The sequence below is a fragment of the Peromyscus leucopus genome, chromosome 4 (assembly GCF_004664715.2).
Source record: "Peromyscus leucopus breed LL Stock chromosome 4, UCI_PerLeu_2.1, whole genome shotgun sequence".
NCBI lineage: Eukaryota > Metazoa > Chordata > Mammalia > Rodentia > Cricetidae > Peromyscus > Peromyscus leucopus.
In genome coordinates this window covers 101709024-101721154 of record NC_051066.1, presented here as the reverse complement: position 1 = coordinate 101721154, position 12131 = coordinate 101709024, and the positions used below count along the sequence as shown (strand labels likewise).

The 12131-nt window shown below is 42.6% G+C and overlaps 1 protein-coding gene across 1 annotated transcript in view; it reads left to right on the top strand.

The window, feature by feature from the left end:
• Shc4 (SHC adaptor protein 4) overlaps nt 1-12131 on the top strand; it is a 97507-nt gene that overhangs the window by 23020 nt on the left and 62356 nt on the right. Inside the window, 1 exon segment of the mRNA XM_028858262.2 lies at nt 6391-6461. Within this exon segment, the coding sequence (XP_028714095.1) occupies nt 6391-6461 (71 nt within the window).

Sequence of the window (12131 nt, the reverse complement as noted above, 5' to 3'; positions counted from 1 at the left end):
ATCCCAAAGGGCAAACAGAGACCACTGCCTCCAGGGTAGTGGGTACCATTTTAGACCGTGATGACTTCTGATCCTCAGGTCATTTACTCATTAGTCAGCCGCTCATACCTGAGTGGTTTATTCCAGGGTCATGTACTGCCTGCAGATATTGCTCACTTGGCTTCTTACCTGTCATCGTCTCTGGGCAATGGCTTTACTATGTAGTTCACGTGCCATCCAGTTCATTTATGGTGTCGAACCGTATGGTTCATTCATAATAGTATTCAAAGCACACCCTTCATTAGGGCTTATTTTTGTATATTCATCAAGTTGGGCAACCATTACCAACTTTAGAACATTGTCATCAGCTCTGAAAGAAGCCACACTTGCCGGCAGCCACACGCTGTCCCATCCTTCCCAGTTCTATTTCCTAGTTACTAATCTTCCGGTATGGGAGACAGAAAATGGACAAATATCTGGTCTTTTCAGCAATAGATGCGTGAAGAGAAATAGAAGAGGATGGCAGGAAGGAAGATGGCAGCACTCTGGGATATTTTATATAAATGAAATCATCCAATAGGCATTCTTTTGTCACTGCCCACCCCCCAGATGAATGATTTCGGAGTTTATTTGTGTTATAGCATGCTTCCACACCTCATTCCTTTTCATTGCCAGACACCATGTTGGGGCACAGTTATAAGTCCTTTCTCCACACGTCAGTTGATAGACATTGGGATGCTTCTAGCTTGGGACTTACAACTTCTATGAACAATTACGTGCACTTTTTGTGTTGCTGTTTATTTTCAGTTTTCCTGGGTCTCTTTTGGAGGTGGGAATGCTGGTTTGGACATTAATTCTCTTTAGTTTTCTTGAAGCATTGCTCAGCTACTTCCCCTCATGGCTACATCACATCGCTTAGGTTCTGTTTTTTGTTTTTTGTTTTTTGTTTTCAAGACGTGGTTTCTCTGGTAGTTTTGGAGCCTGTCCTGGATCTCGCTCTGTAGACCAGGCTGGCCTCAAACAGAGATCCACTTGGCTCTGCCTCCTGAGGGCTGGGATTAAAGGCGTGCACCACCACCACCCAGTTTATTTAGCATTTTTTAGTACTGTGAGGCAATTCCAATTTCTACACATCTTTACTAATATTGACTTTATTGTTTATTTATTTTAAATTATGCCTCCCAGAGGTTATAAAGTGGTTTGATTTGCATTTCTCTAATTGATGGATCATGTTGGATGCCTTTCCATATGCTTACTGGCCACTTAAACATCCTCTCTGGAGTAATTTCAAACTCAGATCATCAGACTCAGTGGCAGGGGCTCTTACCATTGAGCTATCTCACTGACCCAGATCAGACATTTTTAAAGCTTCCCTCATGATTCTAGTGGGGTTGGAAAGCATTTGCACAGGCGGAGAAGAGCAGGAATCATCATTTAGAGGAAATACAGACGGGATGAAAAGAAACCGACAGCGAACACCGAGGAAAGGTGGTCCAAAGAGAAAGATGATAAATTGGGGAAACATGTTCTCACAAAAGCCAAAGAAAGAGAGATGTTTGGAGGAAGGCAAGTAGTAGGGAGGTGAGGAGGAGGAAGAGGAAGAGGAGGAGGAGGAGGAGCAGGAGGAGGAGGAGGAGGAGGAAGCAGTTGGTGGCTCAGGCAGTTTCAGTGAGTGTGGAAGGCACCTGGGCTTTCTCACCAGCCCTGCATGAGCCTAAGGGTCTTCAGAAGTCTACTCCTCCACACAGGAGCAGGGCTAGAAGTGCAGACAGCCTCGTGGTTCTGAAGGGATGTCTCACCTTCCTTCTCTAAGTTTTTTTTTTTTTTTAATGAGGAGGACTAGAAATTGTTTAAAGATGGCGGGAGAACCCTGCAATGTCCTCTTGCTGGTGTGGCAGCCTCTGCTGTGGCTGGGTATCTGCTGCAAGGGCGGCTTTGTTCTGTGGTACTTGGGTGACAGTCTTTAGCGTTTCTTTCCGATGTATTTTCTTCTCTGTCTTATTTTACACTTACTAACTGCAGGGCCTGTCACTTAAATGCCTGTCCCGTGAGCATGGTAGTCTTCCCCACTCTGAGCCCAGGGGTAGTTCACTGTAACGATGGTGTCCTTTTTTTGTTATTTGTCGCTGTGACGAAACCCCATGACCAAAACCACCCTGGGTGGGAAAGGGTTTATTTTAGCTTATAGGCTAGAATCTGTTGATGAGGGAATCCAAGACAAGAATTCAAGACAGGAGCGTGGAGGCAGGAACTGAATCAGAAACCTTAGAGGAATGCTGCTTACTGGCTCATTCTCATAATTTGCTCAGACTACTTTCTTATTTTTTGATAAGCAATCACGTATGAAGAAAATGCATGCCCCCAACATGCCCATGAGTTAATTTAATGGAGGCAATTCCTCAACTGAGGTTCTCTCTTCCCAAGTTTGTGTCAAGTTGACAAACAGTAACCATCACAGAAGGGACTGTGAGTCGATTCAAAGGTCCTTAACTCTTGTTAGTAAGCTGTGGTCCCTGCAGGTGAAATGTTAAACATGTAGGGCCAGGGGATGTATTGTATTGATTGTATTGAGGTGGGAAGACCTGCCTACTGTGGGTGGCCCCATTCCCTAGTTGGGATTCTGGATTGCATAAATTGGACAAAGAAAGTGAGCACAATTGTTTATCATTTTCTGCCTTAAGAATGTTATGTGACCAGAGGAATTCCCCACACGGCTTGTTTTCCAAAGGATCAAGAACAAAACTCTAAGCTTCCTTAAGTCTTATAACTCAGCAAGGCTTGTGAATAGAAATATAGTGCCCAATCACATTCTGCTTTAAAAAGGTAAATACAGATGAGATTTAAAAAAAAAAAAAAAGAATGTTATGTGATCAACGGCTTCAAACTCCTTCTGCCTTGAATTCCTCACCACGATGGACCATACCCTGGAACTCTGAACCAAAAGAGAACCTTAGTCCCTTAAGTGAATTTCGTCAGGGTCCTTTATTACAACAACAGGAAGTGAGACTGAAGCAGTACTCACGTCTTTTTCTGAGACCTTGGTGTTCCTATTCTCCTTTAGCAAAGGGTGGAGAGACTCGGCCTTCATCACCCTCTGCCACATCTCTTCTCTCTACTCATTTTCAAGGTACAATGGGGAAAATAAAAATAAAATAATAAAGGTACATAGAGTAGAGGACCAGATACTGTAGGGTAACAGAAGTGTTCTCTCTCTCTCTCTCTCTCTCTCTCTCTCTCTCTCTCTCTCTCTCTCTCTCTGTGTGTGTGTGTGTGGTGTGTGTTTGCTAAGTACTTCAGGGTGCTGGGCATAGTCTCAGTCCCTTCTTTCAACAGTGTTTACAGCCAAGGAAATGAGCAAGCCAATTGACAGACGAATCTGATGCTCAGTGTTGTGGAAACGATGAGTATGGGTTGTGCTCATGAGCGGCAGGAGAGGACCTAAGGATGTTTTGATTTAATTAAAACCTGCTGGAAGCTGAGCGGTGGTGGTGCACACCTTTAATCCCAGCACTCGGGAGGCAGAGCCAGGCGGATCTCTGCGAGTTCGAGGCCAGCCTGGGCTACCAAGTGAGTCCCAGGAAAGGCGCAAAACTACACAGAGAAACCCTGTCTGGAAAAAAAAAAAAAAAAAAAAAAAAAAGCCTGCAGGAAGAGGAATAATCAGCTCAGTAAAGTGGAGAGAGACAAGTTAGTCAGGGAGAGTGGCTAGTGGGAAGTCCCTGCCCTTGGGAAGGGTTGGGTGGGTCTGAGGATAAGAACGGAGGCCAAGATTCAAAGTGTGGGAGTGGGACACTTAGTAATGGGATCAAGGAGAGCAAAGGTCTAGGCATTGGTTGTGATGACTGTTTTGGTGATAGATGTGAAGCGATATCATCAGTGAGAGTAAGTGATTTATATATATCATTTATATATAAATATATGATATAATATATCAATCATATTATATACAATATTTATACTGCATATTATATTGTATATAATATTTATACTATATTGTATATTATATTTAAAATATATTATATATAAAAATCACACCCTCACTGCTTGAATATATACACATAAATACATAAGTATATGTACATATGAATATATAAAAATAAATATATACATATGAATATATATTTATTTATATTTTAGAAATTTCTGTGTCGGAGTGTGAAAATGTAGTGCCTGTCACCTTTCAGGCATGTACAGATAGGTCAGTGTACCATATCAGCTTGATTTAGTGATGTATGACTGCCTGGCAGGCACTCACCTCAGCACCAACGGGGCATCCTGGAGAATTGGAAGGGTAGCCCAGACCTGCTCCCCATTTGTGTATGGACCCCAATATTCCCCAGATGGGTGTGTAGGAATTTGGGGTGAATGAGTCAGGTTCTGGGGTGAGGAGGGTAGAGAGGGCCATGCAGTTGGAGCAGCCAATGAGGACTCTCAGGAGGTCCTTTCCATCTGCCTCATTGCGAATGGAGGCCTGGAGTATCCTCCTTCACTACAGTTCTGAAATGTGCTTTCCAGCAGAGCCTCTCAAGTGACCTTCCTTTGTCTAGTAAGTCCTAAGTGTCAGTCAGTCCCTGTCCCCAGACAGCTCACCTCGCTGCAGTGCTCAAACCTAGAAAGTTGAGAACACAGAGTGGTTTTGTGTCAGGATCAGAGACCCCCCGGAGCAATATGACTAGTGGGGTCTGAGAATGTCTCCCCCAAGCCAGACTTACGGCAGCAGCTGAGCACCCAGCCAGCTTGGGAATGAGGCATCTATAAAAACCCACTCAGAAACATTACAAGAAGGATCTGAGGAGTGCCCCCTCCTCTCCCATCACCAACGGAGGCTGACGCCTTCCAAGGGACAACAAACAGGAAGTGCCTCATTTCTGAGGCCCTGAAAGCCCTTTCATCCACACCACTCGGCTTTCCAAGGCCATTTTCAGTGAACCCTGTCCCATCACTGCTGCTGTGCTGAGAGGATCACACAGCCTCACCTGCGAGATGCTTAGAAAGCTGGGACTGTGTCCCCGCCTTGTCCCTTCCTCTGCTCTGTCCTCTCGGGGACACTGAATTCAATGTTCGCTGTCAGCCTCTTATTTCCTGGCTCCCCAAGTAGTGTCTTGCAATCAATGGTCTCCAAAGCAATTCATAACCTTTCTTTCCTGTCCGCCCCCACCCCCACCCCCAAGCCCCGTCCTGTTGATGGCCCTACAGGTTCCTCTGTGCCCGGGCTGGAAGCAGCTGAGTCAGCCTTGACTCACTCTTCTCCCACTCTAGCAGCAAATTAACTGCTGAATCCTGTGGTATGTCTTTCCATGATGTCACTTGAATCTGTCTCCTCCTCATTGCTACAGTCCCTCTTCCGAGTGGGCTAGCATTCCTTCCCTCTCTGGGGGGGTCGGGGGGAGGCGGCATCCTACTGCATCCTCTGTTTACCCACCTTCCCACTGGCTTAAGCCTCTTCAACCACATCCCTGATTTGACTCCCCTGCTGTCATGTTGAATATGAACAGTTTTTGTTTTCGAAGTCACAACATCTTTTCCAACGTTCCGTGTTCAAGCTAAACTTACCAAGCACTGTTTTAGGGCATGATTATTTTCTTTTTCTTTTGAGCTACAGTGATCTTACAAAAGATGATAATTATTTTTTTTTTTTATCTTATGTGCATTGGTAGTTTGCCTGCATGCATGTCTGTGTGAGGGTCTCAGATCCCCTGGAGCTGGCATTACAGACAGTGGTGCCATGTGGATGCTGAGAATTGAACCCGGGTCCTCTGTAAGAGCAGCTGGTGCTCCTAACAGTTGAGCCATCTCTCCACCCTGATAAGACTTAATAATAAGACTTCTTAATGCTATTAAATTCTGTCTTTTGTGAGTTTGTAAGCTTCTGCCAGCACTTAGGAGATGGAAAAGTCCTGTATTATTTGTCTCCCATTTATTTTTGTTTTCTCTGACATCTGTGCCCTTATGCCTAGTAAGCATTGTTCTAAAAGCTTTCCATAGGTGAAATAATTTAGCTCTCCCAACAGTTCCAATTGTATTTTCATTTTACCAAGGAAAAAACCAATGTAGAAAAGTTGGGTCACTAACGGGCTTTAAAATGAAGATTTGCAAAGCCAGTGTATGAATCTTGCACCCCGCACAGTATGAAGACCTCAGATTCACATTCACCAGCTTCTGAGCCTGAGGTCATCCCTGTCACTGGCATTCCCAATACCTAAGTTTGTGTTTACTTTGTAGTTAACTGGTGTTTTGTAGCCAAGGGGACATGTGTGCACATTGGTGGTCAGAAGTATCTACGCAGGTGATGGGCATACACGTAGTTGCCATCAGGAGTCGACTGTGGGGACTGCCCAGGACATCACTGTGTAGCTCAGAGATGGCGTTTTGGTATTTGCATCCTTCTACTTCTCCTTTCTTTTCTTCTAGTACATGGGCTGCATTGAAGTGCTACAATCAATGAGGTCTCTGGATTTTGGAATGAGGACCCAAGTTACAAGGTAAGAGATTGAAACTGGGGAGCGCTTTAAGGGACTCCAGTTGAAAGTCTCTGTAGCTTCTCCTGTGCATCTCTTAGGATGTCTTCAAAGTCACTGATGTGGCCAGAAGAGAGAACTGCCCCATTGACCTTTTGTGACTGGCTCAGTCTCGTTGTGTGAAAGCTTCAGACCTGTATAGACAAGCATTAGCGTTACATATGAGGATTGACAAGGTAGCTGGTGGTTTGGTCGACAGAAGTAACTGTTTTCCTAGTTACCAAAGTGGTTAAAAGTATGCCTAGAAATAAGATATTAAGAGTCTCCAACACATCAAAGAGGTCACTCAAAATGAGACCAAGCAAGAACTTTCAACATCATAAAGGCCAGGCTACCCTGTTCATTCATTCTCTGACAGGAGAACCTGTCTGGATAGCTTTCCATTTTGTACATTGAAGTGGGCGGACGTCTACCCGGAGTTGCCCCATGTAGCTCAATACAAGAAACTAGAGCCCTTGTAAGGCAGGGCTCAAGTCAGGAGCATCAGGACAAGGCAGGCTTCCTTAGAGTCAACTTTAAAACAAGGATGGAAAAGGAGATAAGAGACACCGGCAGCTGGGAAGGCTGTGACGGGAGGAGATGAGGTGAGAGGAATGGTTTGATAAATGGTTCAGAATGAAGACTGAGGCATCTGTTGTGCAGGGTGCCAAGTGTACCTCAGAGGAGTGCCACAGCTCCCATCTGGATCTGTGACTGCAAGCCACCTGTTTAAAGGTGAATGTTCTCATTATGGAGAGAGAATGACCTTTCCTGATGCTCATCTGATGCGATTCTATACATAGAAGTGCCCTGGTACCCAGAAGCCTGAGAACAAAGACCTTCTCCCATCTAGCAGACTTGCAGTATACAATGAAGTGTTAATTCTGTGCTGTGGTTTAAAAAAAAACCTTATCTCAAAATGTTCTTAGGTTATTTAGACCAAACTAGGTTTTTGATATAATAAAAATGAACCCACGTATCTCCAGGGTTCCAGGAAATGCACCCTAGGGGATGCTGACTTGGACTCTGCCTTCTGAAGCATTCAATTCTGCCTTTCCTAATTTCTCCTCAGCAGTCGTTGGCATTCCTCTGTTTATAGGCATAATTGGACAAATGTCAGAGGAAGCAGAAATACATGGGGGACAAATAACACAGAAATGTCCAATTCCTCAAGTGCTGTAACAGGCACATAAATGCACAAAAACACAGAATTTAGTAGCGTCAAGATCTTATCATCTTTGTCAGACATCAAACAAATGACATATAATTGTGTTTGTGGCACCAACCTCAGACCCTGGCCTGTAGAATAGCGTTGGAGGATATTTATTAATTAGATGTGTCTTTTTACCTGGTTGCAGATCCCGTGCCCGGAAGTGGTCACAGGATTTCTCCTCTTTTCTACACTACTTTTCTCACATGCTTTGTGTTACTCTCCAAAGGACACGGGTTCTAGACTACTTTCCATCCTGTAAACCTGTTTAGGCTTCCTTTCAATGATCCTACACCCGAGAAAACCCTTCCTGTAATCCTCCCTACAGATGCTGGGAAGTGGGTTGATCCTGGGTGCCTCAGGAGGGTGCATAGGACAGAAAAATGCCAACTCTTCCAACCTGAGTGCCATAGTCTGAGTGTGTCCCCATTTATACAGTGAGGCTTATTTGTGATGTGGTCGTGTTCAGATACAATACCTTTTGGAAGGGATTAAGTAACAAAGACAGAGATCTGTTTTTAAGTGGAATTAGTCCCCTTTTCAAAGAAGTACAGGGAGCTGGGGCCCCTTCTTCCCCATGAAGGTACAGAAAGGGGCTCTTTGCTATGAAAGAAGGCGACTTTGCCAGACACGGAATCTGCTGGCGTTCTCACCTTGGACTTGCCAGCTTCCAGAACTGTAAGAAATAAATATGTATAATTCACAAATTTCTCAGTTTTAAAATTTTCTAGGGGGGCTGGAGAGATGGCTCAGCAGTTAAGAGCATTGGCTGTTCTTCCAGGGGACCCAGGTTCAATTTCCAGCACCCACATGGCAGCTCACAATTGTCTGTAACTCCAGTTCCAGGGGATCTCACACCCTCACACAGGCATATGTGCAGGTGAAACACCAATGCACATAAAATAAAAATTAAAAAAAAATATTTTGCTGTAGGAGTAAGAGCCCTAGACTGAGATAGTAAGATCATATCTACTGTTGGTCTATCTGTTTACACACAGAGATAGTAAGAAGTATCTACTGTTGGTCTATCTGTTTACACACAGAGATAGTAAGAACTATCTACTGTTGATCTATCTGTTTACACACAGTGATAGTAAGAAGTATCTACTGTTGGTCTATCTGTTTACACACAGAGATAGTAAGAAGTATCTACTGTTGGTCTATCTGTTTACACACAGAGATAGTGAGAACGTATCTACTGTTGGTCTATCTGTTTACACACAGAGATAGTGAGAACGTATCTACTGTTGGTCTATCTGTTTACACACAGAGATAGTGAGAACGTATCTACTGTTGGTCTATCTGTTTACACACAGAGATAGTAAGAAGTATCTACTGTTGGTCTATCTGTTTACACACAGAGATAGTAAGAACGTATCTACTGTTGGTCTATCTGTTTACACACAGAGATAGTGAGAACGTATCTACTGTTGGTCTATCTGTTTACACACAGAGATAGTGAGAACGTATCTACTGTTGGTCTATCTGTTTACACACAGAGATAGTGAGAACGTATCTACTGTTGGTCTATCTGTTTACACACAGAGATAGTAAGAACGTATCTACTGTTGGTCTATCTGTTTACACACAGAGATAGTAAGAACGTATCTACTGTTGATCTATCTGTTTACACACAGAGATAGTAAGAACGTATCTACTGTTGGTCTATCTGTTTACACACAGAGATAGTAAGAACGTATCTACTGTTGGTCTATCTGTTTACACACAGAGATAGTAAGAACGTATCTACTGTTGGTCTATCTGTTTACACACAGAGATAGTAAGAACTATCTACTGTTTTATCTGTTTACACAGAATATCTATACTGTTGTCTATCTGTTTACACACAGAGATAGTAAGAACTATCTACTGTTGATCTATCTGTTTACACACAGAGATAGTAAGAACTATCTACTGTTGATCTATCTGTTTACACACAGAGATAGTAAGAACTATCTACTGTTGATCTATCTGTTTACACACAGAGATAGTAAGAACTATCTACTGTTGATCTATCTGTTTACACACAGAGATAGTAAGAACTATCTACTGTTGATCTATCTGTTTACACACAGAGATAGTAAGAACTATCTACTGTTGATCTATCTGTTTACACACAGAGATAGTAAGAACTTATCTACTGTTGATCTATCTGTTTACACACAGAGATAGTGAGAACGTATCTACTGTTGGTCTATCTGTTTACACACAGAGATAGTAAGAACTATCTACTGTTGATCTATCTGTTTACACACAGAGATAGTAAGAACTATCTACTGTTGATCTATCTGTTTACACACAGAGATAGTAAGAACTATCTACTGTTGATCTATCTGTTTACACACAGAGATAGTAAGAACTATCTACTGTTGGTCTATCTGTTTACACACAGAGATAGTGAGAACTTATCTACTGTTGATCTATCTGTTTACACACAGAGATAGTAAGAACTATCTACTGTTGATCTATCTGTTTACACACAGAGATAGTAAGAACGTATCTACTGTTGGTCTATCTGTTTACACACAGAGATAGTGAGAACGTATCTACTGTTGATCTATCTGTTTACACACAGAGATAGTAAGAACTATCTACTGTTGGTCTATCTGTTTACACACAGACCCACTCTTCTACCTGAGTGTTTACAAAGGGCCTCAAAACTGCTTAAGCATTATGGGTCCTGCCTGAGCAAGACAAGGATCTGCTCCTGCGGAACTTAACATTCGAGGTAGGAAACAGGCCATTAAAAGGAAGGAACAATACGGCGGGCTTGCAGGAAACAACTAGTACTATTGCTCTAAATAATGCTCAAGAGGTGGACCTGTGAGCGGAGCTCTTCCAAACCTTATTGTTTCCTAATTACACAAATATTGAATAGTTATTAGAACATTAAGAAACACATAGGAGGAAAAAACTGCTCACAATCCCACCCAGAGATGATATCTATTATCATTTTGTATTCAGAATATCTTTCCAGCCTTTACTTCTACATATAAGATTACAAACATATAAACAACATTGTATAATACCTCTACCACAGTGAACATTTTCCTAGCGCTGCATTTTTTCTTATTGTGCTTAAATACATAAAGCAAAGTTACCATTTTAACCATCTTTTAAGTTCAGGAACTATACGTTGATTCACACTACTGTATAACCATCACTAGCATCCACCCCCAGAATGCATTCATCTCCCCAGAATAACATATACTCTTAGTTACTACCCATACATTGCTTTAAAAAATATATTCTAAGGGCTGGCTACCTCTTGTTCTAATATGTATAAAACCTTGAATTTGATTCCCAGCACTCCCCTCCCCCAAAACCCCTACCCACCCACCCAGCCAGCCATCCAACCAAAACAAAACAAAAAGGAAAGAAGGAAACCACTACCACCTTCATCATCATCATCATCACCACCACCAACAGCAGACAACAACAACAACCTCATATACCAGCAGTGGGGAGGCAAGCCAATCTCTATGAGTTTGAGGCTAGCCTGGTCTACATAGCAAAACCTGTGTAAAAAAAAAAAATATTTAAAAATTATTTTTATGCCAGGAGGTAGTGGCACACGTCTTTAATCTCAGCACTTGGGAAGCTGAGGCAGGCAGCCAGCCTAGTCTACAAAGTGAGTTCTAGGACAGCCAGAGCTACACAGAGAAACCCTGTGTACCGAAATACAAAAATACAAAATATATAAAGCAGGACAAGACCCAAACAGAACAGAAACCAAAAACACAAAACAGAACAAAACAAAAAACAAAAACAGAACAAAAAAAATTTTTACGATGTTTCACATATTGCTGAAAGTAATGGTAATTTTTTTTGAAACTTTTCTCTGAAAACGAAGGTCTTCTGGAGACATTCTCCATGTGGATGTAAGCTTGGATGTTAGTACACAATAATAGGTTCACCCTGTGTATTATTAGGAGAGAAACATTTTATCTGAGTCCAGAATTTTTTTCCTCTAGGTCCCCCCTCCCATGAACATTAGGACCAATGCAGCCAGGCAAATGGGCATCTTAGAGTCATATCAAAGCCCTGAGCAAACTGTTCATCCCTCTCATATGATCAGAATCAGACAATGGTTCACCTTCTCTGTAGCATCTATTTCCTATCTCCGTTTCTGAATGCTTCCTCCTCTCTGTTCTCATTTATTTTTGCCTTGTGCCAGTGGAGACCAGAAGAAAGGATCAGATTTTTTGAGACTGGAGTTACGGATAGCTGTGAACCATCATGTGGATGCTGGGAATCAAACCAGAGTCCTTGAAAAAGCAGCCATTGAGCTGGACCTCTGGGCCATCTCTCCATTCCCTCCCTCATAATTCTTATCCCAGCTTCCAGCCCTGATGCCGGCCCAGATCTCAGGTGTTAAGGAATTGTAAGTAAATGTGAAAGGGCAAGGAAGTAGCATTTCCTGCTGGTACAGAGAGATAAGATGA